General features: G+C 59.0%; 12 protein-coding genes across 12 annotated transcripts; 5 read left to right on the forward strand and 7 right to left on the reverse strand.

The window, feature by feature from the left end:
* Positions 1-24: 24 nt before the first annotated feature.
* CcaverHIS019_0705650 (uncharacterized protein) lies at positions 25-2,234 on the reverse strand (the record flags this gene model as incomplete). Its single annotated transcript, XM_060604013.1, has 5 exons — positions 25-1,000; positions 1,032-1,510; positions 1,565-1,580; positions 1,644-1,888; positions 2,049-2,234. The coding sequence occupies 5 exons, from the start codon at positions 2,232-2,234 to the stop codon at positions 25-27; spliced, it is 1,902 nt and encodes a 633-aa protein (XP_060460249.1).
* A 258-nt stretch (positions 2,235-2,492) lies between these two features.
* Positions 2,493-4,027, reverse strand: AIFM2 (uncharacterized protein; the record flags this gene model as incomplete). Its single annotated transcript, XM_060604014.1, has 3 exons — positions 2,493-3,151; positions 3,238-3,702; positions 3,883-4,027. 3 exons carry the CDS (start codon positions 4,025-4,027, stop codon positions 2,493-2,495), a joined length of 1,269 nt encoding a protein of 422 aa, XP_060460250.1.
* Positions 4,028-4,359: 332 nt separating this feature from the next.
* CcaverHIS019_0705670 (uncharacterized protein) lies at positions 4,360-7,432 on the reverse strand (the record flags this gene model as incomplete). The annotated part of the gene is made up of 2 exons (XM_060604015.1): positions 4,360-7,169; positions 7,204-7,432. 2 exons carry the CDS (start codon positions 7,430-7,432, stop codon positions 4,360-4,362), a joined length of 3,039 nt encoding a protein of 1,012 aa, XP_060460251.1.
* A 1,756-nt stretch (positions 7,433-9,188) lies between these two features.
* Positions 9,189-10,864, reverse strand: CcaverHIS019_0705680 (uncharacterized protein; the record flags this gene model as incomplete). Its single annotated transcript, XM_060604016.1, has 4 exons — positions 9,189-9,399; positions 9,436-10,030; positions 10,181-10,793; positions 10,856-10,864. The coding sequence occupies 4 exons, from the start codon at positions 10,862-10,864 to the stop codon at positions 9,189-9,191; spliced, it is 1,428 nt and encodes a 475-aa protein (XP_060460252.1).
* Positions 10,865-12,734: 1,870 nt separating this feature from the next.
* On the reverse strand, positions 12,735-13,694 carry CcaverHIS019_0705690 (uncharacterized protein; the record flags this gene model as incomplete). Its single annotated transcript, XM_060604017.1, has 1 exon — positions 12,735-13,694. The coding sequence occupies one exon, from the start codon at positions 13,692-13,694 to the stop codon at positions 12,735-12,737; it is 960 nt and encodes a 319-aa protein (XP_060460253.1).
* A 1,433-nt stretch (positions 13,695-15,127) lies between these two features.
* Positions 15,128-15,516, forward strand: CcaverHIS019_0705700 (uncharacterized protein; the record flags this gene model as incomplete). The annotated part of the gene is made up of 2 exons (XM_060604018.1): positions 15,128-15,188; positions 15,221-15,516. 2 exons carry the CDS (start codon positions 15,128-15,130, stop codon positions 15,514-15,516), a joined length of 357 nt encoding a protein of 118 aa, XP_060460254.1.
* An 18-nt stretch (positions 15,517-15,534) lies between these two features.
* Positions 15,535-18,178, reverse strand: CcaverHIS019_0705710 (uncharacterized protein; the record flags this gene model as incomplete). Its single annotated transcript, XM_060604019.1, has 12 exons — positions 15,535-15,574; positions 15,607-15,857; positions 15,890-16,104; positions 16,139-16,293; positions 16,328-16,537; positions 16,572-16,659; positions 16,693-16,898; positions 16,942-17,022; positions 17,059-17,244; positions 17,280-17,400; positions 17,445-18,055; positions 18,090-18,178. 12 exons carry the CDS (start codon positions 18,176-18,178, stop codon positions 15,535-15,537), a joined length of 2,253 nt encoding a protein of 750 aa, XP_060460255.1.
* A 753-nt stretch (positions 18,179-18,931) lies between these two features.
* On the forward strand, positions 18,932-20,210 carry CcaverHIS019_0705720 (uncharacterized protein; the record flags this gene model as incomplete). The annotated part of the gene is made up of 2 exons (XM_060604020.1): positions 18,932-19,063; positions 19,095-20,210. 2 exons carry the CDS (start codon positions 18,932-18,934, stop codon positions 20,208-20,210), a joined length of 1,248 nt encoding a protein of 415 aa, XP_060460256.1.
* A 678-nt stretch (positions 20,211-20,888) lies between these two features.
* Positions 20,889-21,606, forward strand: CcaverHIS019_0705730 (uncharacterized protein; the record flags this gene model as incomplete). Its single annotated transcript, XM_060604021.1, has 4 exons — positions 20,889-21,198; positions 21,245-21,344; positions 21,376-21,445; positions 21,478-21,606. 4 exons carry the CDS (start codon positions 20,889-20,891, stop codon positions 21,604-21,606), a joined length of 609 nt encoding a protein of 202 aa, XP_060460257.1.
* A 93-nt stretch (positions 21,607-21,699) lies between these two features.
* On the reverse strand, positions 21,700-22,580 carry CcaverHIS019_0705740 (uncharacterized protein; the record flags this gene model as incomplete). Its single annotated transcript, XM_060604023.1, has 2 exons — positions 21,700-22,092; positions 22,128-22,580. 2 exons carry the CDS (start codon positions 22,578-22,580, stop codon positions 21,700-21,702), a joined length of 846 nt encoding a protein of 281 aa, XP_060460258.1.
* A 1,229-nt stretch (positions 22,581-23,809) lies between these two features.
* Positions 23,810-24,588, forward strand: CcaverHIS019_0705750 (uncharacterized protein; the record flags this gene model as incomplete). Its single annotated transcript, XM_060604024.1, has 2 exons — positions 23,810-23,822; positions 23,858-24,588. The coding sequence occupies 2 exons, from the start codon at positions 23,810-23,812 to the stop codon at positions 24,586-24,588; spliced, it is 744 nt and encodes a 247-aa protein (XP_060460259.1).
* Positions 24,589-25,309: 721 nt separating this feature from the next.
* On the forward strand, positions 25,310-26,771 carry CcaverHIS019_0705760 (uncharacterized protein; the record flags this gene model as incomplete). The annotated part of the gene is made up of 2 exons (XM_060604025.1): positions 25,310-25,724; positions 25,762-26,771. 2 exons carry the CDS (start codon positions 25,310-25,312, stop codon positions 26,769-26,771), a joined length of 1,425 nt encoding a protein of 474 aa, XP_060460260.1.
* Positions 26,772-27,496: the final 725 nt, after the last annotated feature.

Raw genomic sequence — 27,496 nt, forward strand, 5'->3', positions numbered from 1 at the left:
TACATGCATATGCATCGCTAATCACTACAACATCTCCCACCGCTGGGACCCCATTGCGATGAGACGATTAAATAGCGCCTCTCTTGCCTCGACGCCCTTGAACTCGAGCGTCTCCTTGGCAGCCTGCGCCGCCCCTACCTGCTCCTCAGTCATATCAAAAACGCTGATATCATCCGCAGTCTTGGCGAAACGGAGTGATAACCCAAGACTGGCAATCTCGGCACCGCTCATAGCCGCCAATGCCAGCCTTGACGTTCCAAGCTCGTCCTTCTTCATCTCGACCAGATCATCCACATACCACACCCGTTCAGGACTCTTGGATAACATCGGTACCCACGAGATACAGGCGTGGTCCTCGTCGATGAAGAGGTGCCCGCTCGTACCGTTCAGCTTGGCGCTGTAGCCGCCGGGAGGAACGTCGTCACCCCATTTGGCTTTGAGGACTAGGCTGTCAATCTTCCCCTTCAGTTTACGCTCCTCGCCCACAAAGGCGACGTCGGATCCCATGCTGGCTAGTCGGCGGACTAGCTTGCGGAATACACCCCTGGTCTTCTTCCTACTCTTCACCGCAGCCTTGTGCGCGGGCGTGGGCGCGGCGTCTGCCTCCACCTCCAGGTCGGGCGCACTTGGCGTGGCCTGCGAGACCGCCTCCTTGGTCGCCTCGAGGGCTGGGGCTACGGGTGGCGTGGGAAGTGGATCACCCTCCGCCTCAGAGACTCTGAGGAGATGCAGCGCGAGTTGAGCGTCGGTCGGAACACCAGATAGGATCGAGTTCCGCGGGTCCACGAGCTCCTTCCAGTTCGGGAAGCGGCGGAGCAGTTCACGCACCCCCATCTCGAGCCACTTGTGACCCCAGACGACGACGCCGAAGGCCAACGTGAATCCTCTGCCCCACATCCGTGCGGGGACATAATGCAGCGCTAGGGCGGCAACGACGAGCAGGGCGGCAATCTTAAAGCGCGCGTAATAGTCCGGATAGACGGGTGGCGGGGATAGCGCCCTTGTTTCAGCACGGCCTTTGAGTAGCTCACTTCTGTAGGATCTCGATGTAGTCGGCCCCAGTGCCGATTGTCGTCTCGGTCGTCTTGACCATCCATCTAACGATTTCGTTACGCTTTCGCTCGACCTCGGATTCTGCGTCTTCCGCGATACTCTCTCGTACCAGCGTCGTCTTGCCGTTGGCCTCGGCGACCTCAACGACCTCAACGACCTCGACGATCTCGGCCTTCGAGTCTAGCGACGTCTTGCCGTTGACCTCGGCGACCTCCCGCGAATCCAGCTTTGACCCAATGACGTCGCTGCCTTCATCCATGCCTGAATTGTCGTGCAAGTCCTTTGGCCCTACCAGGGCATTCCCTTCCTCCTTTGTACCGAAGAGGAGGGCGCTCGCAAAGCCCGCGAGCACGGCTGTGGCTTGGACGGACACTTCCTCGCTCTGCTCGGGCCCGGTCATGGGTGTAGTCTCAGGATCGGATTCGAGGAGGGAATAAGAATCTGTGGTGGATGGGCGCTGGGGTTAGTGTGGGGGGGAGGCATTGGTATGAGAACGCTTCACAACACTCACGTATGGAAACAACACCCTCCTCAACCCTGGAAACGCCACCAACACCACAATCAACCCCATCACACCCACTACCACACACCCGAGCCCCCAAGCGAGAAAGTATGCCGCGCAGTAAGTTGCCGTGCGATAGAACTCGTTATCCCAGTCAGTGACCCGGGCTAGTTCGAGTACGCCCCGCTTGGTAAGGGGAGCGAGACCTTTGATCAGGCGCTCGAGGTTGACTTTGAGTGTGTCGCTTCGGTACGGGACGTTTGGGAGGGATGTGTGGCGCAGGTCAGGTTGGGAGACGGGGTGGGTGGTTGGGGAGAGGACGTGGTTGACTTGCTGGGAGGCGAGTGAGCGGAGCGAACGAGGGGGGGGGGGGGGGGGGGACAAGGTGGGTTTGGGGGGAGGAGAGGGGAAGGAGGGAGGGAGCGAAGGGGGAGCGAGTGAGGGGAGAGATGGGGAGCAGGCGAGTCGGATCGACACAACGCAGCAAACTCACCTTGTTGAACCCTCGTAACAAGATCCACAGCCTGTCATCCTCCATACCTTCCACGATGGTGCCCTCTGGCTCTTGGTCGGCCATCCTCCGTTCCGTCGCCGCCACCTTCTGCTGTACGCTTGGTTGGGCGGGAAGTGGGCTCGGCGTTTGTGCCTGTGGGCGGGGAGAGGCTTGGGTGCCCGACATGTCTGGTGGTGTGGGGAGGGTGGTTGTGCATGGCGGACTTTATGGCTGCTGATGTGGTTGGTAACTGGCTGCTGATGTGGTTGGTAACTATGGCTGCTGATGTTGGGGTTACCAGGATGCTCCAAGCTCCCAGGTGGCCAGGTGGATGACGTATCAAAGAGGGACAAAACAGGGACGACAAGTGTTGGAGACGTTGGGAACAAAAGGAACAAACGTGTGGAGCGGCGAGTAAACAGGTTTATCCATCCATCAAACTAATTACGCATCATCAGGCATTCCTTGCGCCCCAGCAAGCGCCCACATTCCCTTTGCTCCAATATCCTCAACCCCATTATCACCTTGGACAGCTTCAATCTCGCTTGCCACGCAGTTATGCGTAATCCCAAGAGTGACCTTGATCTTGGCTGCTTCGGGGACGTACTTTTCCATTTCGCCTCCTTGAATAAGGCGAATAATGTTACGAGCTGCGACGTTGCCCATTGCAAAACTCATGTGTCCAGCCCGGATCGCCGTCGTATCCGCACAGTCACCGATGGCGAACATGTGGTCCAACCCCTCTCCTTGGACTTGCAACGCCTCGTTGACGCGAATACACCCGTTCTCAGCAACCGTTGTTGGATCAAGAGACGCCATAAAGGAGGAATGAGGCCGGCTGCCGGTACACACCAACACGAGGTCGGCGCTCAGGCGGGAGCCCTTGTCGGTGGTGATGGTTTTTGGGCTGCCGTCCACGACGCCGGGGTTGGTGGGCCATTCGACGACCCGTTCCCCGAGAATCACGTTGATTCCGAGGTCGGCGCAACGGCGTACCACTTGGTCGTGCAGGCCCTTGGCGTAGATGGGCATCAGGCGGGTGCGGGAGTGGAGGAGGGTCACGGATTTGGAGGGGTGGACGTCTTTGATGTCGGTGGCGAATTCTGACGTCAGTCGGGTCGAGCGGTGAGGCTGAGGTTGAGGAGACCTCTAGCTGCTCCCTGGCGGTGCTCCACCACAGCCTACTCACGGATCCCAAGCGCGCCGCCACCGACGACAATGACGCTCTCCGCGGCCTCGACGACCGATCCCTTCCTCTCCAAGAACGCCACACCACCCTTCTTCGTCCCTGTCCGTGCATGTCCACGCTCATGTTCTCCCCACACATCGCATGGTTCCGAGAGGGCGCCTCCGAGCGCATAGACGCAGTAGTCAAAGTCGACTGTCTCGACGCGGTCAGAGGCGTCACCCAGCCCATTGGTAGTGAAAGTCACGCTGTTGCGGGAGAGGGCGGTGATGGTGCCGTGGATCTGGCGGTGGGGGGAGTCGTGGTTGAGCGGTCCCGCGGGGGGCAGGGGGGAGCCTGTGCGGTCTTGGGGTGGGACGTTGGGTTGGAACTCGGTGACGCGGCCGTTGGCGAGAACCTGCGTGAGTGGGAGGAAGGCCTTGGGCGCGTGTTGCGGGAGGACGGTGAAGCGGGGAAAGGGGTAGACGTCTGGGGTTAGGGGGGGTTGGGGGGGGGGGGGGGTTGGAGGGGGATATAGAGGAGGGGGAGGGGTAGAGGAGGGGGGAGGGGGTGTAGAGGGGGAGGGGGTAGAGGAGGGGAGATGTAGAGGGGGAGGGGGTAGAGGAGAGTAGAGGAGAGATGAGAAACTGTGGGACCGGAACCGCTCACGATTCGCATGCGTGTTGCGGTCAATCACGACGACGCGCCAGTCGGGGGGCAGGCGGCGGGCGAGACTGCCCGCGGCTCCTATACCGCCGTACGCGGATCCGAGGACGACGACAGTTTTGGTGGGCGTGGGGTTGGGGATCGTCATGGTGGTGGTGTTGAATGTATGTTCAGCTCTGTTCAGCTCTGTTCAGCTCTCTTTTTATGCTTGCTCGAGCCCCACCGTGATTCCTTGGCGTCCGTGGTCCGTCCTAATCTGATAAGTGGTTCGTTGGATCTGATAAGATTCGGCCGAAAGCTAGCCGAGCGCAGGTGGGTGCCACGTCGATCACATTGTATATCTCTATAAAATGCCTCATTTTTCCAGCACAGTCTCCGGGGCCGAGGTTCACTCCTCCAGCACAAGCTCCTGGGCCGAGGTTCACTACGGCACAATCTCCTTGGCTGGTTCACTTCTCCAGCACACTCTCCTTGGCTGGTTCACTTCTCCAGCACACTCTCCTTGGCCGACGCGTTCGGCCGCGCAGCCTCGCTGTCGATGCCAGCCGCACCAGGGACATTAATCCCGCGACGGCGGAACACGACCCGCTTGCCCCACTTGTATGCCTCGGAAGCGCCGATGTACACCAACACCTGGGCAAAGACGATGCCCCACTCCCACGTGATCGGGCCAATGAGGAAGACCTTGTTGTTGATCACGGGGATGTACATGATCGGGAAGGTGCTCGCAATGAGCACGAGCACGCACCATAGCAGAGCCTTGTTCGTGTTCAGGCCGAGCGTGAAGACACTAATCGTCGCGTGGCGGCACTGTAGCGAGTGCAGGAGCATGCAGATTTGGAGGGTGGCCATGCATGTCGCGCGGGCGCGGAAGACGGGCCCACAGCTGATATTGTCCGTCACGTTGCAGTCGTGCCCAAAGTCGCCAGGGTAGTAGCCGTACATGACAATGACAAAGTTGATCAGACTCTGGCCGCCAAGGAGGAAACCGTAGTAGAAGAGATCGATGGTGAATTCGCGCGTCAGGATCGTGCGGTACCCTGCTGGAGGGCGCGTCATCGCGTCAGGAGAAGGCGGCTCGACGCCGAGGGCCATCGCGGGCGGGCCAGCCGTGAGAGTGTTCACCCAGAGAGCCGAGACGGGTGCAAGTGGGAATACACTGAAACCGTCCTCGTCGCGGAAGGCAAGGCCGAAGAGCATGACCGTGAGCTGGCCAACGTTGCCAGAGAGCATGTACAGCATAAACTTGGACAGGTTTTGGAAGACGTTGCGACCCATCGAGACCGCGGTGATGATGCTCGCAAAGTCGTCGTCGGTGAGCACGATGCGCGAGGCCTCCTTGGCTACGTCCGAGCCCGTTCCCATCGCCACGCCGACGTCGGCGCGCTTGAGCGCCGGCGAGTCGTTGACGCCGTCACCCGTCATCGCCGTCGTCTGGCCGCGGCGGTGCAGAGCATCGACCATGCGCACCTTGGTCTCCGGAGCGCAGCGTGCGACAACGAGCGGCAGGTCGGGAAGCGCGTCGACCTCGGCATTGCTGAGTGCGTCAAACTGCTGTCCTGTCATCACCGCAGACTTGGGGTACGTCTTGGGAAGGATACCGATCGTGAGCGCAATAGCCGTCGCCGTGGCCGGGTGGTCGCCCGTGAGCATGCGCGGCGTGATGCTCGCGACGTGGCAGTCATTGACGGCACCAGCCGACTCCTCGCGCGGCGGGTCGTAGATACCCGCGAGGCCAAGGAACGTCCATCCAATCGCCTCAAACTCATCGCGCGTGAGGGTTGTGACGTCGCCTTTTTCAGTTTTGCTGGCGAAGCTGAGGACGCGGAGGCCCTGCCCGGCCAGCGACTCAACCGTGTGCATGATGTACTCGCGGTCCGCGGCAGTCATCTCGGCACCCGCCATCGTGTTGCAGCAGTCCAGGATGCGCTCGGCCGCGCCCTTGAGGAAGCAGGTGTAGCCCGCGTCGCCGTTCGCGTACGCGATCGACATGCGCTTGACGCTCGAGTCGAACGGGTGCTCGACGACCTGATTGTAGGAGCTGGTGACAGGGACAGTTTCGATACCGTCGGGGAGCAGCCCGCCCGTGAGAGCAGGCTTGGCGTAGCCCATCTTGTACGACGCGACCTGGAGCGCGGTCTCGGTCGGGTCGCCATTCGCCTGCCAGCCCTCGTCGCTGTCGCGCGGCGGCGAGAGTACAGCCTGGTTGCATAGAGACGTGCACATCGCGAGGGCGTGGAGCTCAGGCGCGGTCTCCTGCATCTTGCCCGGTGACAGCGCGGCGTCGTCGCCATCGCGCGTGACATTGCCCTGCGGATTGAACGGGTCCGAGCTCGACTTGAACGAGTACGTCGAGCCGTGCTTGTGGCCCGACGGGACCCACATCTTGCGCACGACCATGCGCCCGACCGTGAGCGTACCAGTCTTGTCCGAGCACACGTTGTCGATGCCGGCCAGTGCCTCGATCGCGTCCATGCGGCGAACGAGCACGTGTTCCTTGGCGAGCTGGCCGGACGCCTGAGCAAGGGTAAGTGACACCACCGCGACCAGCGAGACGGGGAGCATGGACACGGCGGCAGCGACAGCGTACGTCGCAGTGCTGCGGGGAATGTTGCGGAATCCGGTGGAGGCAAGGACGACAATGGCAGTGACGATGGCCGCGGCGAGAAGTGCAAGCGCGAGCGAGTTGAGACGGTACTGTAATGGTGAAGTCTCAGCAAGCCCGAGCTTGACCTTTAGCCAGTACCAGAAACGCGCAAAGCCCGTCTCGGTACGCTCGCCCTTGCTCTGCAGAGCGCGGGCAATGTTGCCAATCTCCGTCGACATACCGGTGCCAGTGATAACGACGGACGCGCGACCCTTTGTGATCATAGCGCCGCAGAAGACCATGCTGAGCCGGTCGCCGACAGGGCAGTTGTCCTCGTCCACGGGCTCGGACTGCTTCATGACGGGCAGCGACTCGCCGGTAAGGAACGCCTCGTCCGCCTCGAGGTTGCTGAGGCCATCGAGGACACGGCCGTCGGCAGGAACAATGTCGCCGTTCTTGAGCAGCACAATGTCGCCAGGAACAATGTCCGCGACGGCAACCTCCAGGGGCTGTGCGTCGTGGGACCCGTTTGCATGCCTGAGGACAACAGCCGTCGGTGCACCGACGACGGCGAGGTTGGCGACAATCTTCTCAGCCTCCCACTCGGTCCATGTGCCGACACTGACGTTGAGGAGAATGAGACCGGCAATGACGCCGCCAGCAATCCAGTCCATTACGCCGAAGGAGACGGCCATGGCGCCGACTGTCGTTAATCACCGCAGTCAAGAGGTACTCACTCAGAATGACGGTCATGGCGTTTGCGACCTGCCGGAGAAAAATCTTGAAGATGTTCACCTTGGGTGGGGGTTTGATACGGTTGGGTCCATACGTTTCCAGGCGGGCCGCAGCCTCGGACGTCGAGAGACCCTCGGTGGGGTCAACACGGAGCGCCTCGAGAACTTTGACGGCCTCGGCGGTGTGCGCCGGGAACGGCAGGGCCGGAGGAGTGACCTCGGATTTAGTCATTGGGGTCGCAAGTGTAGCCGACGCGGAGGGACCAGTAAGGCATGAAGCGGTTGTTGGCGGGGTTGGTTGTAGCAGGTGGGAGTGAGCTTAGTGAGCTCCAGTTGTTCGCGTTTGGCGAGGTATCGCCAGTAGTTGGGGAAGGGTAGCTTTGCTGTGGTTACAGTGGTTTGAGAGATGCTCGGGTGATAGATGGAGAGCGGAGAGCAAAAGTAGATTGATGATTATATTGGGGAAGGCAGGTGTTGTCTCGGTTCTTGTGCCAAGAGACCGAACTGTTGCTACAAACTAGTCTCTTGGCACGCTCCAATCGCCATCATCAAGTTTACCCACCTTTTACCCAGGCAGAGAGCACGTGGTGATGCCAAGACCAAAAGAACGGAGACGGGGAAATTATCTCCGTAAAGCGGAGTTGAAAGTACTCTCCGCTTGATGCTTTCCAGAATGGGCAGAGGTTATCGATGGCACGATAAGGAACTTTGACCCGCTGCGGAGATGAAAGCGTCTCTCCGCTCGGGTGCTTCCAGAATTCTGCACTGCATCATGTCATGCCCAGCACAGTAAAAGGATCGAGCCGTGCTCACTTCCCCCTAGCCGACTTGAACGACTGACCTCGTCATACCCCGCCAGACCGAGTCGGGTGGATACTAGTGACGCGCTCTACCACTGAGCTAAGAGGGAGAGGCTGACAGGTCACTTCTGGAGGGGGAGTGAGTCTCCGCCTGAAAAAGGGGCACGGATTGATTGTCAAGGCGGGTACAGAAGGCTGGCTTAGTGGATAAGGAAGGGGAGCCTGTCAGTTGCGCTAGTCGGCTCGTGCGTGTCCTGCCCACCGGTGTTGAGATGAAACTGACGAGGCAGATTACGCCGCGTCGACGTAATTTGTTAGCTGGTGCTTGCAAGAGACTGGTGACAAGTACGAGTTGGGTCGGAATGGGATAAGGCGACGCAGGCCCGGAATGGCGCAAGCTCACGGCGAATGCCTCGTCAGTGCGAGGGCCGTCAAGGGGATTGAGGACGTTCCCAAGCGTATTCAGCATGCCACATGGAGGCTGCCAACCTCTGCTAATGCGTCCCGAACTACTTTATGTGATCGGCGGGCGAGTTGAATTCTGGGTGCGCAATCAAGCAGCAAGAAGAATCTCGCAGTGGGCTCTGACGTGAGATTGTGGGCGATACAGTCGAAAGAGGCGCCAAGCAGCACGATCTGATCTCGCAGTGGGCACTGAGGTGAGATTGTGGACGATACAGCCGAAAGGGCGTCGACGTTGCGGGATCATCTCGAGCCAGGACACGAATTGAATACCTGGTGGCGCACGGAACAGTGATCAGCCCGTTGACGGGCCGGCAGTCCGTGACGGTTCGGGTGGCTCAAGCGTCGGGACAGAAAGACGAGGTCGATCTGGGCGTCGGCGCGTCGCCACATTCGCCACAATCTGGGCGTCCGCGTCGCAACATTCTATCGGGGCTCGCATTTGGCCCAGACGGTGGATTGGCTGTAAAGGTCGGGTCGGGTCAGATATCCGGCAGTGGGTTGCGTCCCTGATTACGTGATGTACTCCCAGTCAGCAAACATGTGGTTGTCCTGACCCACGCAGCCGGGAACAGTTGGGTGTGGCGGACGTGCGCCGCCGCGTCCCGAAGCTCGAATGGCGTGACAAATGAGTTGGTCAGCAGCCCTGACATGCACATGGTGCCGGCACTATGTATGTCATTAAGCGTACAACAAGGCGCATCTACTGTGCGGGGTCGGTACTTTTTATTGCGCACGGATGCGGCGGCGGACGAACTCGCGCTCCTGTTCAAGCTCCGAGTTCATCACGGGTGCGCCGAGCGTGCTTTGTATACCGACGGCGCTGAGGACTTCCGGAGCCTCGCAGTGATCGCCGCGGCCCTGCATGCGATGGAAATAGTCGACCGTATAGTCGAGACCAAAAACGAACTCGCCTCCCAACTGAGTAAAGCTCCCACTGGGGTCAGAATAGCAACAGTTAGCTAGCACTCACGGATTGCGTAGCTTGATGCCACCCAGTTGAAAGATGCCTCGTGCCATGCCGGTTGCCATCTGGCGCATAAAGGCATGCTGATGGTACGCGGGCCTGTCCTTGACCATAGCCTCGGTAAACGGATTGGGTTTAGCTCTCGCCAGCCCGAGTGCGCGGTAGAGTCGCGTCCCATTGTCGACAAAGACGGGGAACTTGATGTCGAAGAGTTGCCTATACTTGGAGATGACCTTCCAGCTGCCCGAGCTAACGATGACAACGCGTACGCCCTCGCGAATGAGCGCTGCCGGCGACAGCTTGGCCACTGAAACCAGCGCATAATCATGACACAGGCCACACCACCAGTGGCCGACAAACAGGGCGAGTACCTTGTTGACAGGTTTACCTGCGACAGTGGCCGATCGCCAAGCCGGGCCGCCAGGCAGCATGTCGCCAAAACGCACAGTATTGCCCCACTCGTCGATGAGGTGGCACCCGGCCGCGTCGCGTATGTCTTGGCGGGTTGGGATCGCCGTGGTCCAGGCTGGTGGAGCGTTAGTCTCCGCCTGGGCTTGGTCGGCAACGACTTCTTTGCCATTGACGTTGATGTCCTCCCATTCTGCAGCGTCGGACGATTCAGAGTATTCGTGTTGGTGTGGGTGTGGGTCAGGGCCATGGGCATGACCATGGGCATGACCGTGGACATGACCATGACCCACACCATGACCCACACCACGACCATGTCCCTGGTCATAGACGACTGTATCACGATTCGAACGGATGCGGTCGTCGTAGTAGATAATTCGTTCGTGTTGCCACTGGTCGATGACAGCGGCCTTTTCTTCGTCGGCCAGTGTCTCTTTCAACGACGACATTGACATGGATCGCCGAGAGCCGAGACTAGACAGCGCCTGGTGGTCCATGCGGGGAAAGTAGATGGTGGAAGGGGTGGTGGGGTTGACTGTCGACGTTGAGCGGCTCAACTCGGGCATGCTCGCGACACGCGAGGTGGCAACATATGTCGGGTATGAGTGAGCTCGGGATGCAGAGGTGGGTGTGGTGACTGGGGACAAGTCAGGCTGCTCGAGGTAGTCGTCGTCGCCGATGGTGACTGGCGACATGTCAGGCTGCTCGAGGTAGTCGTCGTCGCCGAGAGTGCCTGATGTTGTGATGGTGACTTGGGAGGGAGACTGGTGCGCTGTGCGCCAGGACTCTGCTTCAGAGGACATGAGGGGCGAGTTTGGACGGGTGAATCCAAACGTGTTGGTACTTAATCGACTGCTGGATCGAGAGAGGGATGTGAATGCGACCGGGTGGTGGGCCAAGCTGCCAAAGCTCGTTTCCGACCCGGAAGACGAGATTGATGTTGTGCTCCCTTGGTACTGCTGTCAGCGTGACCTGGGTGGGCGGGACGGGTGCTCGGCAGAAGGTAGAAGGCACTCACGATGTCCATGGTGATGCAGAAGACGTAAGAGGCTGCATTGAGTGACTGTGGAATCAGGATCGATCGCGGGCCAGGTCTTGGGTGAGAAAGTGCTGCCACCCTGGGAGGATGGCTGCTTCCCGCCGTCCAGGAACACGGGTGACTCTTCCCTTCCTCGGATATGCACCGGCGGCATTTCCCGCATGCATAGCGGCTATGGAATGGTAATGGTAACTTGGGACCCCAAAGCGTCTTCATGACGGCAGCGGCAGCGACGCTTCAGTGCAACACCAGGAGCCATGAGCCGTTCTGCTTGACATGTTCCATCAGACCTCTGGCAAGTGTCCAAGTGTCCAAGTGCCCAAGTGATGTTTGGAGGTGGCTGCTGGGTGCTTGACGACTGGTGTGTGAGTAGTTTGCTGGTTGTTGCCACCAGGACAGCAACTCTAGCCCCCGTAACGCCTAATCGGTTTACCACCCAATATACCGTCGCAAAGGTTGTTTGGCTGTTCCCCGCAGTTTGCCAGAGGGTTTGCAGAGGGTTTTTCAAAGTTTGCTGGGAAGAAGATTACGACGTGATCCCTGACCAACTCAAAATACATATTAAAATACCTTTCTCAGCCGGTATTGAGATTACTCGACTGTTCATCCAGCGCCATCCCTGGATTGCTTCTCAGCCGAACAGGCGTCCCGCATTCTGGTTCAGACCAAGTCTTAACAAGGCTGTTTATCCCCTTGTCCTCTTGTCCCCTTGTAACTCCACCTACCGCTCCTGCCACAAGCACTCGTCGTCTGCGTGTGAAATCCTCAGCCCCGGCCCAGGGCAGACGTGACTCCCGATTGATTATTCTACGAGGTCCGGAACGTCGCGATCCCTGGGATTCGTTGGCCAAGTTACCTTGCCATCACTCGCGGCTGATCGGAACAACTAGAACACGTTGCGTCTGTAGAACACATTGCATCTGCCGCTAAACTGTACTCTGGCTGACATACAGAGATCGGAACTAACAGGCCCCAAAGCATATCTACATTACACTAGCAAGGGGCAAGCAGCTCAACATGCCTCACCAGGGCGGCTCGGTTACATTCCAGCCAAGGCTGCAGCTGCGGCTGTGAGCTTGGTGACTGTTAGGATGTTGTGTGCCAGGGTGCTACGTCCCAGGCTTGTGGGCCGTACCTGCAGTGCCTACTCGCCCAGTCCCTGATTAGCCACGTGACATGTGTCAGTGCGCCAGACACCCGCCGAGCCATTGCGACGCCCGTATCCGGGTGTAACCAGGTGCCGAGATGAAGTGTGATGACTGTACACGCTCGGATAGAGGGAATCACTCAACACATGCATTCTAGCTGTTGATGTGTATAAGCATAATCTTGTTCAACGTTGGCAAACAACTTAGTATCCTTGTCACTCTACAATGCTCGCGGCTAGTAGAGGCCCGACTCCAGCCACGACACAATAGTCGCCACGCCTCAAATGTGGCCCAACACCTATACTCCTTCCGCATTGTCGTTTACAGCATCTGGCGAGTCGAAACTATTCCACGGCCAGCCCATCCACAGTGATTAGCTCATGTCCGGGATGCTACTCCCTCGCGGGGGAAAACGGCTGAGAGAGTCTCGGACTGGGACAATCAACCAGGCTAGCATAAATGACACGGATTGGCGGCCGTTTGCCCGTCTGCGTCAGCGCCAGCCGCGGACCTTGTCGGAGATGACAACGGTAAATGTCAATTGGCTCAATTCAGGAATGATATGTGGGCACACGTCGACGTTGTTTGTGCCAACCACGCCAGGGTTAGTTTCCAGCTTATCTCGGAATGTATTCTGCTATTATTGCGTCGTAATCTAGGCTCTAAATTATACTAGCGGTAATGTACAGTGCGAAGCGTACTGGCTACAGCTACTCATCGCGGTGCTGGCGGGCCCACTCGCGCTCGACGTCTGCGCGGCGTCGGTCGCTGAGGTCCCACTTTGTGCGGAGGAGGGTGTCGAGGATACTGGGCGATCCGAAGCCGTCGGAAAAGCTCACGTAGCCGCGCATGTGGTGTTCGAGGTGTGCGCGGTTATCGAGGAAGTCTGCGAGGAAGGTTGTGACGAATGATGGCCGCTCGAGGAGTTTGTATGCCGTCTCCTTCTCTTGTTCAGACATGGGTTTCTCGCCGAGGTTCTCGAATTTGGGCCGGAACGAGACGGCAAAGTCGTATCCCGAGTGTTCGTACAGGCCTCCAATGGCGCCGGCGCCGGCGATGAGGAAGTGGAAGAAACGGCCAGACCCACCGCCGCCAACAAGAGAAAGAGGGACGAGGTACGGGCAGCCGATCTCAATAAAAAAGTCGATGGGGGACATGTAGCATGCGCTGATGGCCGAGCTGGCGCGCGTGGAGTGGTGTACCGAGTGCCGGAGGAATTTCATCAGGAAGACATTCGGCGCGTGCAGGATGTATCTGTGGCCAACGTATTGGATGATTTCGTGACCGAGCGCCATGAGGGGCAGGTTGACGAGAAACCTAATGGGGTGGAGAGAGGGGCCGACGAACGCGAGGCCGAAAACCTCCATCAAAAACATGAATGGAAGGAGGACGAGGATCTGGTTACGAAGCACGTTGGGGAGAAGGTGCATGTATTGGCTTTTGCGGGTGGCGCGCACTTTGGAAGAACGCAAGGCGGGGACATGGTCCATTGCCTCGAAGAGTAGTCCGACGGCGTGGAAGACGACCATCTGCACAGCCCATGTTTGGACGGAGAGGGGGAGGGGGAAAGAGAAGGTATCTCGGCCAGAGGGTACTGCCGAAGACGGAGCGGTGAGGTTGGTCCCAAAGTGCAATGGCACCAAGGGTAGTGGTGGGACGACTGTTGCCATGATGAGGAGAGGTGGATGAAGATATCGCCGCCAGCGTGCAGGTCAGTATCTTATGAGTCGGCCGCCGGTCGATACTTGCATCGTCGCCACTTGAGATTACAAGATTTGTACAGTAACAAACAGTCGGCTACGTCATCAGAGTCAGAGGGTGATGTATGCCCTCCTACCACCTTGCCTTGCAGCTGACAAATTCCACACGGTTCGGGCTCGCGGACTCTGGTACCCCTCGGGTCCGTTCGGGCAGCCAGCGTCATCCCCGATGGCCTGGCCAGGTGGATGAGGTGCGCGGACTTGGCCGGCCGGGCGCTCCTGTCTAGTTGCTGCGTGCTGCCGTGGCCGACGACGGTTGCAAGCCGACGACGGTTGCAAGCCGCCGCCACTCGCAAACATTGTGCGCGGGTCGTGCTAGCGCATCGCCGTCCAGCTTGGCCACTACCATGGACCGAGGACTGTATGTTGGGGGCGATGAACCGTAAGCTTTAAGCTGAAGTTTGGATTCAGCCGCGCGGTGCCTCGCACGTGTCCAACATGATTTCAGGATCAAAGAGGCTTCGGGCATGCGGCGAGTCAGCGACAAGCTGGCCGGGCGCCGAGCGGCGCGCCGAGCCGCGGTGTACAGTATCGAGTGGATGCAGCAGCGCGGTGCACAGTATCAGGTGGATGCAGCGGCGCGGTGTACAGTATCAAGTGGATGTAGCGGCGCGGGGTACAGTATCATGTGCATGCAGCGGCGCGGTGTACAGTATCAAGTGGATGCAGCGGCGCGGTGCACAGTATCAAGTGGATGTAGCGGCGCGGGGTACAGTATCAAGTGGATGCAGCGGCGCGGGGTACAGTATCATGTGGATGCAGCGGCGCGGTGCACAGTATCGAGTGGATGCAGCGGCGCGGGGTACAGTATCAAGTGGATGCAGCGGCGCGGGGTACAGTATCGAGTGGATGCAGCGCGGTGCACTGTATCGAGTGGATGCAGCGCGTACAGTATCAAGTGGATGCAGCGTTTCTCTGGATGCTAGATAAAAGGACACCGCGAAACTCCCGCACCGTCTGCGGCAGATTCGCGGAGGCACGGTGCGCGAGATTCGCGGAGCGGTGGAGTGGTCAGCCAGCCAAAGCCAAACCGTACAAAAGACAGTCGAAGCAACGGGGATTCTTCACGCCTTGACACCATCATGTCTGTCCGTCTTTATGCTGCACGCCCGCTCTTCCGAACACGGCCGGGGGTGGGGTTGCGAGTGGGTGGGGTCGGATTGCGAGTGGGTAGGGAGCTGGAGGGCAGGCAACTCGTGCGCGCCTCTTCCACAGCCTCCTCCACAGCCCCACAAAGGCCGTATCTCACACCTGCGTTCTGGAAGTGCAGGCATACGTGGCGGCGCGCAATGGTCAACACATTCCGATGCCTCGTGGGGTGCAGTATTGGTGACTTGAGCACGATGGCGTACCTCATGGCAAACTACCCCGATATGGACATGGGAACGTCCATGGTCCTCTCCAGTACGTCCACTTCCTCGCTTCCTCGCTGACAGCTGTGAGCGCCGGCATCACAACCTCCATTCTGCTCGAGACGACGCTGCTCCACCTAGGCAAGGACAGGTTGCCCTGGGGCGCAGCCGCCAAGACGGCAATGGGCATGAGCCTCGTCTCAATGATCGCAATGGAGTTTACCGAAAACCTCGTCACCCTCGGATTGTCGGATTCAACCACTACCATCACGAGCCCCAACTTCTGGGCAATCACCGGCCTCAGCATGGCTGCTGGCTTTGTCGCGCCCCTACCGTACAACTACATCCGTCTCAAGCTCTGGGGCAAATCTTGCCACTAATATAACAATGTTTTTATGCTACACCACACCCATCCCGAGCATCATAGCCTCCCAGCTCCTGCGGGTCAGTCCTACCGATGCGTGACTCACTCAAACGCAAACTCCGTGTCAAGCTGGGTCTGCTCCGGCATCAGTTGCGCAACCGTCCACTGGTCCAACTGCAGAGGGACATTGCCCAAGCCCGAGACGCCTGGTAGGAACTGTGGCGCGCGGGCCAGCCCCTGCTGCGACATGCTGGCGCGCGGGCTGACCGCCACATCGTGCAATGCCGCCTTCTCGGCCACCTGCTGCAGCACCGTGTCAAGGTCGTCCGAGTCGACGGCCTCTGCAATCCTCAGCGACTAGGGTCAGCTCCGTCAGCAAGTTGACTCACATCGATCATGGCCCCGACAGAATGCAAAACCTTATCGCCAACCATGCCGTACATGTCGCCCTTGCCCGCTCCCAGCTCCTGCAGCGTAGAGTAAGCCTGCTCGATCTCAGGCTGCAGGCTCGCCTTGGACGACGGGTCGAGCTTGCACTGGATGAACAGCACGAGAATGGCCGACAACTGATGCACGATGAGAAACTTGTTATGCCTCAGGGCGACTGAGATCAACTCTGACACATCCCCTCAACTCACTCCGTGAAGGGTTCTTGCGAACTTGGCCGCGGAAATTCGTCAACATCGTCTGCGCCGCCGTGACCACCGTCACCTGTGAGTAGTGGTACCGCTCTTCCTTGAAGCTCAAAATAAAAAACGGACGGTGCAGCCTCAGGATGCGCTGGTTGTACGAGCTTCCGTCAGCCCGAGTTGGTGGTGAGAGCTCACCTCTGCGTAATACACCAAGCAAGCATCTCTTCGTCGTTCAGGTTGCCATTCAGTCTCAGCTCCATGAGCTCGCGCATGTCTTTCTGCAGGCCGCTGTCGTACTCGAGCGCTGTCTCGTACGCCAGCGTCGAGGCGTGTCGCAGCGCGGCAGTGATCTTGCGCGAGTGGTCGGCCATTCGCACCTGGAACAATGTCCAGATGATCTCGGTTCTGGAGTCAGCTGATAATCGACCACGCGGCTCACTTAACACTGAGCGGGGCCGGGGTGAGACGCTCGGGCACAGTGAGGTCGTTCTCGCAGTAGTTGCTCGGCATGGTGTTGTCATAGTTGCCTGATGTCAATGTAGCCTTTCACCCAGGCTCACCCATCGGGAACACTGTTGGCGGGACCGTCTGCATGTCGGAGAACCCGCAGCTGCTAAACGCGTCCGTGTACAGCGTAGCCTGGAAGACGCGCAGAGCGATCTGACGCGCGAGGTCGTTGTGGCCAGGCGGCAGCATTGGATCGTCAGGGAGAACCGCCGGCTTGCTGTCTGGACCGAGGCGATCGAGCCCGAGCGCCTTGACGATGCTGCGGGTCAGCTTCCTGCTCACGTCAGCCGGCTGATACGCACCCTGCGGCGATATCCATCCACATCCAGGCACTCGTCAGCTTGCAGTTCCCCGGGATGAATGCTGGGTGGCAACCGATGCCGCTGAGTGTCAGCCCAAGTGCTGCGAATTTGGCTTACCCGGCGGGCATCCCGACGATAAGCGCAGCCAGGACGCGCATCTGCGGGAGATAGACCCATGTAGCACAGGCCAGGCTCGTCTCCAGGGCCTCGAACATTGTCGAGGAGAGCTGAATGAGAGCTTGAGGATCCATCCTGATGCCCGGGAGCAGAGTGTTGGCCAGAGCCATTGAATGGGAAGCTGTCCTGCGGCTTAGCGATGAATGAGGACGTGACCTTACCAGATCATTGAACACAGCAGAGCCGTCCAGGCCGGATCTATATTGCGCCACATGTTCGAGGCACGCAGTGTCTCGAACTGCTCGACCTCACGGCGGAATACCCCTTCGTGAATGAATGTTCCTGGGAATGAGTTGGCGGGGGCCATATTTCCAGGGACTACTTACTGCTCTGTTTCATTTCTTTAAAGTAATGGTCGACAGTGAGCATGAGCACGTGGTGGGTAGGTATCGACTTGATAACCTCAGACATGTCGCGCATCCAGCGCCCATTGCGCTGCTCGACGGGTATCACGCATGCGGTGATGTCTGGCCACTTGTTGCGGTACTGGTGCGAAACTTGGCCGACCCGGACGGGTCGTCGATAAGTCGCAGCGTCCTGGGATACCGATGTTGGGGTGACCATCTGTGGAGCGCCGTGGATTTCGTAGGGATCAACCAAATCCTCGAGGATTGACACTGCGACTTCGAGCTCTTCGGCACGCATATTCGACACCTTCTCGTACGCTCGCGGTGCTATGTGCGGCGGTTCTGCCCCGCGTCCGCGAGAGAACTCGCTGATGGGCGATACGCCGTTCGAGTGCTGGTTTTGGCAGAACGTGCCCGTCCGCGCCATCTCTTCGATACGGGACTTGAACGCCTGGAACTCGTCCTGGGTCACAAAAGTCTGCGTTGGTGGCGGCGTTGAACCATCATCGTAGTGGCAAGCCTCACCTTCCTTGCGCTGGACACAGGTCGAGCAGGGCTGGGCTTTGTCGCATTTCGTCTTGCGGTGCTTACTGCGGTCAGCTCGATCGCCTTCCCGAAGCTCACCATGGCAGACAAGACAAGGTGGGCCGCTTCCGCTTCTTGATGGGTTTATGGTCCGAAGACTGCTTTGAGGGCGAACTCGCCGCCGACATGGAGGAGTGGTGGAGTGAGCAGCGTGCAGGATGAAGTGAAGGGGGGGGTTATAACAGGGTTGGAAATGAGGGCAGCAAGGTCGTGTATGAGGACAGTGTATACAGTAGAACAGAATGAGACACAGTTGGGATTGAATGAGAAGAGTGAGACAACATGACCTGAAAGAGACAGTTGTAGACTATAGTTGGGTTACGATCATTACAATATGACGATGACTCATTCTGATTGTAATATCGACTCGGGCGATACACCTTCCTCCCCCCCCCTTACTAACCCTTACTAACTGTATTGATTCAATCAGATTTGGATTCTAACCCAGCCCTGACAATTGTGATCATAGACACGGAACCAAACATGGCTTTTTAGACCCCACGACCTCGAACTCGTCCAGATCACTGGATCACGTGTTTGGCCGGCTACATGCTTCCGGATACAGAACAACCAACCCTAGAGCCCTAGAGCAACTGGGCGACCTTGGCGGGATTAGAATGCACATATGCATCTCTGGAGAATACTGTCTCGGAGGATGGAGACCATAGGGCCTTCTGCAACTTTTCAAGCCCGAGACGGACACGTTTGAGGAGTGTGGGCGGTTGACCACGGTTGATCGGTTGTGGCCGAAACCGGTCGGTCACCCGGCAACTGGGCACACCACGAGCCGGGGCTTTAAGCCTGGCGCCCACCACAGCACCACGACAAACCACCTCCTCATCACTCATTGCCCATCGCCCATCGCCCATTGCCTACTCATCATGACACTCCCAGTACGTGACGGCACGGCGTACGGCGAGGTCCGCTCGCCGCTCGACAAGGCCAAGCTCGTGCCCTATCTCGAAGCGAACGTCGCTGGTTTCAAGGGCCCTCTGGACATCAAGCAGTTTGGCGTGAGTCGCATGATACCCAAGCTGACAGCAGTTTGGCCAGAGCAACCCTACATATCTCCTTGAGACGCCATCAAAGAGCTATGTGCTCCGTCGCGCGCCCTCGGGCAAGCTCCTGAGCTCGACTGCGCACCGCGTCGACAGGGAATACCTCATCCTCGAGCGGATCAACAATTGGAACGCCAAGCTGCCCGCGAGCAAGGCTGCCCTCCGTGTGCCAGTGCCCGAGGTTTACTGCCTGTGCGAAGATCGTGAGGTTGCGGGTGCCCCGTTCTACGTCATGGATTACCTCAAGGGCCGCATCTTCACCGACGTGCAGTTGACCACCCTCGCCCGCGAAGAGCGCGATGCCATCTGGCAGGGATGTGTTCACGCACTCACGCTGCTGCACGCGGTGCCTGTCGAGCAGCTCGAGCTGCCCAAGTCGTTTGCACCTGACATCAAGGCCAAGCCCTACTTTCCACGCCAGGTTAAGAGCATGCTCAAGGTCAGCGCGTCGCAGGGCGCCGCTCCAGTGCCCGAGTACCCCGGCGGCATCCTCGGCGACATTTGGGGTTCAAAGGAACTCGTACCGTATTATGAGAGCGGATCGGGGCGTGTCGCGGCCGCTGACGATGCGCACGGCCCCTCGGTCGTGCACGGCGACTACAAGCTCGACAACATGATCTTCCACGCGACCGAGCCTCGTGTCATTGGTATCCTCGACTGGGAACTGTGCACGGTCGGCTCGCCACTCGCCGACCTCGGCAACATGACCATTCCGTTCAACTACCCCCCACTGACGGAAGAGGAGAAGGCGACAATCAGCAAGAGCGGTAGCCAGCAGATGGGTCTCGGTGGGCTTCCCTCCAGCGAGACGGGCATCCCGACGCGCGACGACCTCGAAGCCTGGTGGGTCGAGGGCATCAACGCGGGGTACAGTGCCCACGGGCGGACTGGGACGCAGTGGGCGTACCCGATCCCAAACATGCCGTGGGTACGCTCGTGGATGCTCTTCCGCCTCGCCATCATCATGCAGGGCATCGCGGCGCGTGCTGCGCTCGGCCAGGCGTCTAGCGCGTCTGCGACGGTCACGCGCGGAGGCATGGACTTTTTCGGCAGGGTCGCGATGGGGGCCAAGAACGAGAAGCAGGACAGCGCACGGCTGTAGTTGTACGCGTAGATTATCTGACATGTAGGGAAGCAGTTGGCCTTGGCGGTGGGGATGGGTATGTGGTCGCATCTGGTCGCTTGATGCCGCCAGTGCCCCATTCCAAATTGAAAATGTCCACAAGGTGTTGATGTGGCGATACTGGTACGAGTGTCGGGAGAGATGGCCATGTTAACTATGGGTTCCCCGTTATGGCAGTGTCGCTCTGGCTTTATATGAGAGGTTGAGGTGATGACATTGTAGCTACGGCCTAGCCCAACGGCACACTCTAGAGGCTGCCACTTGGAGTGGGGCAGCAATGGAACATTGCTGCAGAAGAATTAGGGAAGAGGGTGAGGTCACGTGATCATCGTGGCGCCCCGAGACAAGGTCCTTCTAACAGCTGTGCCTGGCGAGGGCGGGTATACTGTCCCGGGTATACTGTCCTTAGCATTGAAACAATATGGAAAGGTACAGTAATAGCAATAGCTTTAGCTCACGCGAAACCCTCGTGAGTTCCACGTTGAGTTCGGGGTTCGGGCGTAAAGCCGGGAGTGGGAATGGCCGGCGATCGCATAAGCAAGCGGCGATCACCGGCCATCCCCACTCCCGGCAACTTGCCCTCTGCCATCCCGGGTTTAGTGAATCGACCTTAAGTTGATCTTTGGGGATGAGACTTGTTGCAACTACACAATCGCCATGATGACCGACACAGAAAAGCAGCAGCAGGACGGGGGGGCGGCGACCGACAGCCGCACACGCGCAATGGTGCCAGCCGTCGAGGAGGACACGGTGCTGCTCAAGCGCTGGCTGCGACGCATGCCGTTCGCGGGCGACACGTTCGCATCGAGCTGCCGTGCGATCGAGGCCGAGCCCCTCCCCCCAATTAACACCAGGGGCGGGCGCGACGCCGAGGGCTGGACGGCCGTGTATGAGGTCACTGTCAAGCCAGAGTGGGTGAACGGGGGCGGGGGGCTGCATGGCGCTGCGGGCGCTTGGATCGTCGACAGTATGTCTATTTTCTACAGTACATCTGAAACACGGCTGACGAAAAGTGTTCACAAACACGACGATTAACCGCCTTGCTACGGACACATGGAACCCGTGGGGACCCAGCATCAACATTGAGATGAACTACTACGCGCCAGCCCCAGTGTGAGATATGTGTCGGTCGCGCTGACGGAAGTGGAATGCGCCTCCGTGTCGAGACGGTCATTGAGCGTATGGGCGCATCAATCAGCACGTGTCGCTGTCTCGTGAGTTGTGCCGTGGTTAAGCTGACTCGGAGATCTCGGATGCCGAGACGGGCCGCCGCGTCGCGGGCGGCATGCACACTGTCATGCGGCCTGCAGGACGCAAGCATAACCCAAACATCCTCCTGCTGCCCGAGCGCACCAAGCCGTTCGCCAAGCTGTAACAGTACAGAATCGGGATGGGATACATTTGACGTAGCTATTATTGCCTGGTGACTAACATTGTTCTGCACTTTTTTCTTCTGAACTCACACGACTCAGCCACTCTTCCTCCCGGGGGGGTGGAGCGGGGCGACGTCTGTCTCGGTATCGTGTCCCGCGGCCGCGCGGTCGGCTTCAGTGCGCTCACGCTTGAGCTGGCGAGGAAGGAGGGTGAGACCCACGGCGTACACCAGGATCCAGAAACCAATGATCACGCCCCAGGCGACGCGGTAACCGTACGACGGCTTGCCGTGTCCGCGATACTGCCATTCGTTGGTTAAACCGAGCCAGGCAACGGCCCAGCCAACGCCTACTACACACAGGCCGAACGCCCAGTGGATGTAGTTGATTATGCCGCGGCCCGACTTGGACTCCCCTCGGAGGAAGTGGACCATGATGCCCAGGGCGGCCTGCACGAAGATGATGGAGAAGAAGGAGACTGCCGCTTTCTGAGGTTAGGCGAGACTGTATGGTTAGTGCGTACGCGGTGTGGCGTGTTGACCGGATGGAACACGAAGCGTCCCCACGCAATACCGAAAGCAGCGAGGACGAATACCGCGGCGAGAACCTGCGTGCCTGCATGGAGAGGGAACCACCAGCGCTTGGAGGTGAATGCGCGGGGAGCGCGGGCGGCCATGATCCCCACGGGGAGAAGGAGCATTGTGGCGAGGGCGCCGCACACGACATGCGCAACGACGGCCGACTTTGGCGAGATCCTGAAACCGTATTCAATGCCTTCGCCCCCTCCGGCAGCCGCGGCCGTGGCCATCGGCTTGGAGGCAGTCCCGGTCCCGGTGGTGGTGGTCCCAGGGTACGGGCCGTACCCGTACTGTGCGCTGGCGGCATGGAGGAGAAGTAGGAGCAGCGCTACACGTCGCATGGTCGTTGAAGATGGGAGATAGGGATTGATTGCGAGGACGGCGACGAGGACGTTCATTATATTTTGAAAATGACAATGACCTGATCGATTCAACAAAGCGTAGGTGGCGTTTGATCTGTCAGCCCGACTACTCTTATGGTATCGGACGACTGCTGCGCAGGCGCGCATTCCTTCCCTGGCCCCTCCTTGAACGTCATGTACTGTGCGTGGGTCTACGTGTGGTTGCTGCCACTGCCCCCTCGGCATATCGCAGTGATGTTGTCAAATGCACCACTGCCACTGCCACTGCCACTGCCTCTGGCATTCTGAGTGCTTCTGTTGCTGCGCACAGATCCATATCTCGGCGACATTTCGGGGCCTGAATGGTCCAAGCATGTGAGGGGCCGGATGATGGAATGTTGTCCGGATGCCGCGACACAGCTCTTGAGCTATATTCGCGAGATCTGGGCGGGCACTTGGCTCACGTCAGCAGCACGTGTGTGGCGGCGTGGAGGCTGGCCAACGCAACTCCACACTGACATCAACGACACCGTCGCCTTATTTGCGCGCAGAGATGATCTTATTTGAGAGCCCCGCGGGCAACGGTGCCTTTGTGGAGCCGAGATGATGGGCGAGTCGAACGACGGCGATACGTATATGCGGCGTCTGCTTGAGAGACGTGTTCCAGACGGGCCAACGACGAGCTGTTCATGACGGACAGCGCCACTCACTGTCACTCCGAAGTGGAATAACCACGACGTTGATTACCCAGCAACTCTACAAGATCGAGCTCGCAACGGGCCAGACTGCGTGTGCCTCAGCTGCAGGGTTCAAGACGACACCACACGATGCACCATCAGAAACAACAACACGCAAATGTCACGCCTCCAATTGTGGACAGCCGCGAGGAACGCGACGCGCCGCGGTGGTACCTCGCACGCGTAGATAAAGTTCCATACAACCATTGAAACCACCAAATCTGTAGATCTCCTGCTGCGTCAGCAATGAAACGCGCCTCTGCCCTTCACCAAGACCATACCACAACCATGCATGCCGGCAATACACAATCATACTCTGAACCTGGTCTCCAGTTTACAGGACGAGTCAGGTTTCTGTGTCTCGAGTGCGCGCAAGCCTGGATCCAGATTGTGCCTCGGACACCAACTGATGCTCAATCTAACGAGAGCAGCTGCTCAGGTTGCTTGAATAGTACCTGTGTTGACGCGAACGCGAGAGGAATAGACATGCGCGAGAGATATAAGGACTGCTGGCGCGTAGCGCGACTGACAACTGATTAACTCCTCATCATGGCCGCTCTCGGTATGTCTTCATTTGCCGTGCAGCACTGACATCAGCCCTCCTCACTCTTGCCACTTCTGTCGCGGCCGCGCCGGCTGCCATGAACCGCCTCGCGGCGGACGCGGTCTTCGACTCCCCGGGTTATACCAAGTGGGTCGAGAATGCCAAGCCAGGCGACATCTACAAGTACGACGGCGGGGCCGTTACACTCGACAGCAAGGAGACCAAACCGAGCAACAGCGGCAACAGCGGCAACAGCGGCAACAGCGGCAACAGTACTCACGAGACACGCGCCCCCTGCACAGAGTACTACGGCCTCCAGTCCAACGTGGACGCAACAGACCTGTGGTGGGATGCGTGGGGCCCGATCGCTGAGTGCAAGTGGTGCGGCGGCGGGCCATGCGAGGCGACGTGGCAATGGGAATGGACGACGACATGGCGCGTTAGCGGAGACTGGGTGGAAACCGGCTGGAACGCCGTGCAGGATACGATCAACAAAGATGGTAATAGGAACAAGGGCTACCGCTGGGCCAAAGAGGCGTACACTAGCGGCACGAAGACCTGCCCCGCCAACGCGGGAGAACCTGTGCGTCTGTGGCGCCAGAACCGGTTCGGATGGGCGGATGTCGCGCAGCGCACAATCATAGGCAACCGTTGCCCCTGGGTGAGTACCAAGTACGGCGACTGGAAGTTCTCGCACCTCGACCTCCCACTCGAGGGAAATGATGGGACGTACCTTCTCGGGTGCAGTAATGGGGACAGGGCCGAGTGTGGGCGCAACGTCTAGGTAGCGCCTAGTGCTCTCGCTGGCGGGGGACGTACCTCCTCGGGTGCAGTAATGGAGACAGGGCCGAGTGTGGGCGCAACACCTAGGTAGCGCCGAGTGCTCTCGCTGGCGAGGTCTCCCTGTAGTGGAATGAAAGATCATGGCAGTCCGGGCCGCTCCTTTCATCGCGGCTGGTTCCTGGGCACGTCCGCCCGGTTCCTAGTGCTTGTTTCGGATTCTGTTCAACACCGGGCGGAATGGATTTGACGCGGGGAAGAGCCCCACGCCGAGACGCCAAGGCCGGGCTCACCCACGCCGAGCCACTCTTGGACGGATACTTAGCCCGGGGGGACTGGCGACCGTGCGACGGCTCGGACTGGGCCCCAAGCTCGCACCGCCGTCGCGGGGCTCGGCGATAGGGTGGCGTCGGGGTCCCATCTGCGCACGGCCTTGGGCAGGGGAAGAATTTCGAACAAACGCCATGCATCTCACCGCAGCACGCGTCAGGGCGAAAAGCAGATCTGATGTCAGCAAATCCGCCCTGGGCCAGGGGACTGGAATATAGGAAAACCTGAGTCTCACGTGCATCGGCAGCCGGCGGAGAATTCGTGGCAAACTTGCTCGGGCGGCTCTTGCACGCTGATAGCGATGGTGTGATGAGTCCGATGCAGATATTGAGAACAGCGTACAGTAAAAGAACGAGATGGACAATCTGGACTTGGAAACACACTCATCACTCACCATGTCGTGGCTCAACAAACCGTTTGCGCTCGCACGGAACCGCTCGACCGACGTCGATGTGCCCGAGAAAAAGACGGCGTCCGAGGAGGGCCAGATCCACGACGCCGTGTTCGGCGACATCGATGTCGACGCGCACGGGCCCAACTTTCGCGGCGTCGGAGCTGGCGGCGCATTCGTCCTCATGACCAAGGCAAACTTTGGTCTGGGAGTGCTTGCCATCCCGACAGTGTTCGCCATCATGGGCATCGTGCCTGGGATCCTCCTCATCGTTGGTTGTGAACTCATGCTGGGCTACTGCGCATCGTTTTTGGGGCCATTCAAGATCCGGCATCCCGAAGTGTACGGCCTTGCGGACGCGGGATACGTCTTTGGCGGCGTCATCGGGCGCGAGCTGCTGTACATCATCTTCTCAATCTGTAAGATACCCCCAGAAGAGAACAGTACTGACGGCAGTCATGGTGTTTTGCACTGCGTCGGCGATTGTGGGCGTGTCGATCTCGCTGAACGCCATGTCGCTGCATGGCGCGTGCACGGCCGTCTTCGTCGTCGTCTCGGCCCTCATGGGCTTCATGTTCAGCTCGATCCGCACTTTGTCCAAGGTTTCGTGGGTTGGCTGGGTCGGTATTGCGTCCATCGTTGCATCAGTCATCACCCTGACTGTCGCTGTTGGTCTGCAGGATCGTCCGTCCGAGGCGCCACCCACTGGCCCGTGGGACAAGGGTTTCATGGTCTTTGGCCACCCGTCCTTCGCTGAGGCGATGGGCGCCATCAACATCATCCTCTTCTCGTCCAGCGCCACGCCCATGTACTTTGGCGTTCTGAGCGAGATGCGTAACCCGAAGCAGTACACCAAGGCCATGTGCTCCTCGCTCACCTTCCTGACCATCGTCTACCTCGTCATCGGCTCGGTCGTGTACCACTACTGTGGGCAGTGGGTGGCCTCTCCCGCCCTCGGCAGCGCTGGTCTCCTCATGAAGCGCATCTGCTACGGCATTGCCTTTCCCGGTCTCCTCGCCTCCCTCACAATCTTCAACCATATTTCCGCCAAGCACATCTTCGTCCGCGTCCTCCGCGGCTCGCACCACCTCTCGTCCAACACCTGGACCCACTGGATCACGTGGTTTGGCTGCACGGCCGGTAGTGTCGCCGTCGCGTACATCATCGGTAGCGCGATTCCCATCTTTGGAAGCCTCATCGGGTTCATCGGCGCTCTGATGTGCCCGCTTGTCGCGATCATTCCCGAGATCTGCATGTGGTTCCACGACAACTGGACCTGGAACGGCTGGCGTCCTGGACAGCTCTCTCCTGCCAAGGCTGCGCAGGCGGCTTTCAACTGCTTCCTCCTGCTGGTGGCGGCGCTCTTCTGCATCGGCGGCACATACTCGGCTGTGCTTGACCTCGTCAACACGACCGTCGACAACGGGCCGTGGACGTGCGCGAACAATGCGGGCTCGCTCATCTAAGTAAGCGGGCCGTTTGTATAGAGGCGGTTCGTATAGACTCTATAGGACATTAGATAATAGATAGCATTGCATTGCACTTTATTCCTGCTCGACTGGGTGTTCCGACTTGGCTAGAATCTATGTGAATGTCTGCAGAATTGGAATTTCTTCTGTATAAAGCGCATTTAACTGGCCCCTTCTATAGAAGACTGAATTGATATACAGAGAGACAGCGCCATTCTGCTCCTTCAAGATACAGCAATCCGCTACACCAGCACAGAGTAGCAGTACCTGTATCAGACCGCTGCGAGGGCCATGTGATCACACGACACGAAAGGCGAAGGTCGTGAGGCCCCTTCAGCTGGTGATATCTGCCACTGAGTATTCCAATGCCATTCAAACCTTTGTGCGGATAAGCTGACGTCATGACGTCACATAAAACCCTCCACCACTCCCTCCGCCCTCATCGTTCGATCCAGCCATCCACCAAGCAAACGCCGGTTGCGTCGTATCGCCCATCGCCCATCGCCTTGCCTCTCGCCTTGCATCCGAATGCGCGCTGCTGGCGCGAAATTGTGTGATGGCGAGGGGCAACCTTGTCCCGTGGTCCTCGCAGGCCCGACACGGATGGTACGAGCGACGAGCGCGAACGTGCTACCCCCAAGTACATCCTGGAAACGACGCGGACTGGCTCACAGCGCGGCTCAAGATTATTCATCACTAGCGTCCTTATGCTCTATTGGGAT

The sequence above is a fragment of the Cutaneotrichosporon cavernicola genome (assembly GCF_030864355.1).
Source record: "Cutaneotrichosporon cavernicola HIS019 DNA, chromosome: 7b".
NCBI classification, from domain to species: Eukaryota; Fungi; Basidiomycota; class Tremellomycetes; order Trichosporonales; family Trichosporonaceae; genus Cutaneotrichosporon; species Cutaneotrichosporon cavernicola.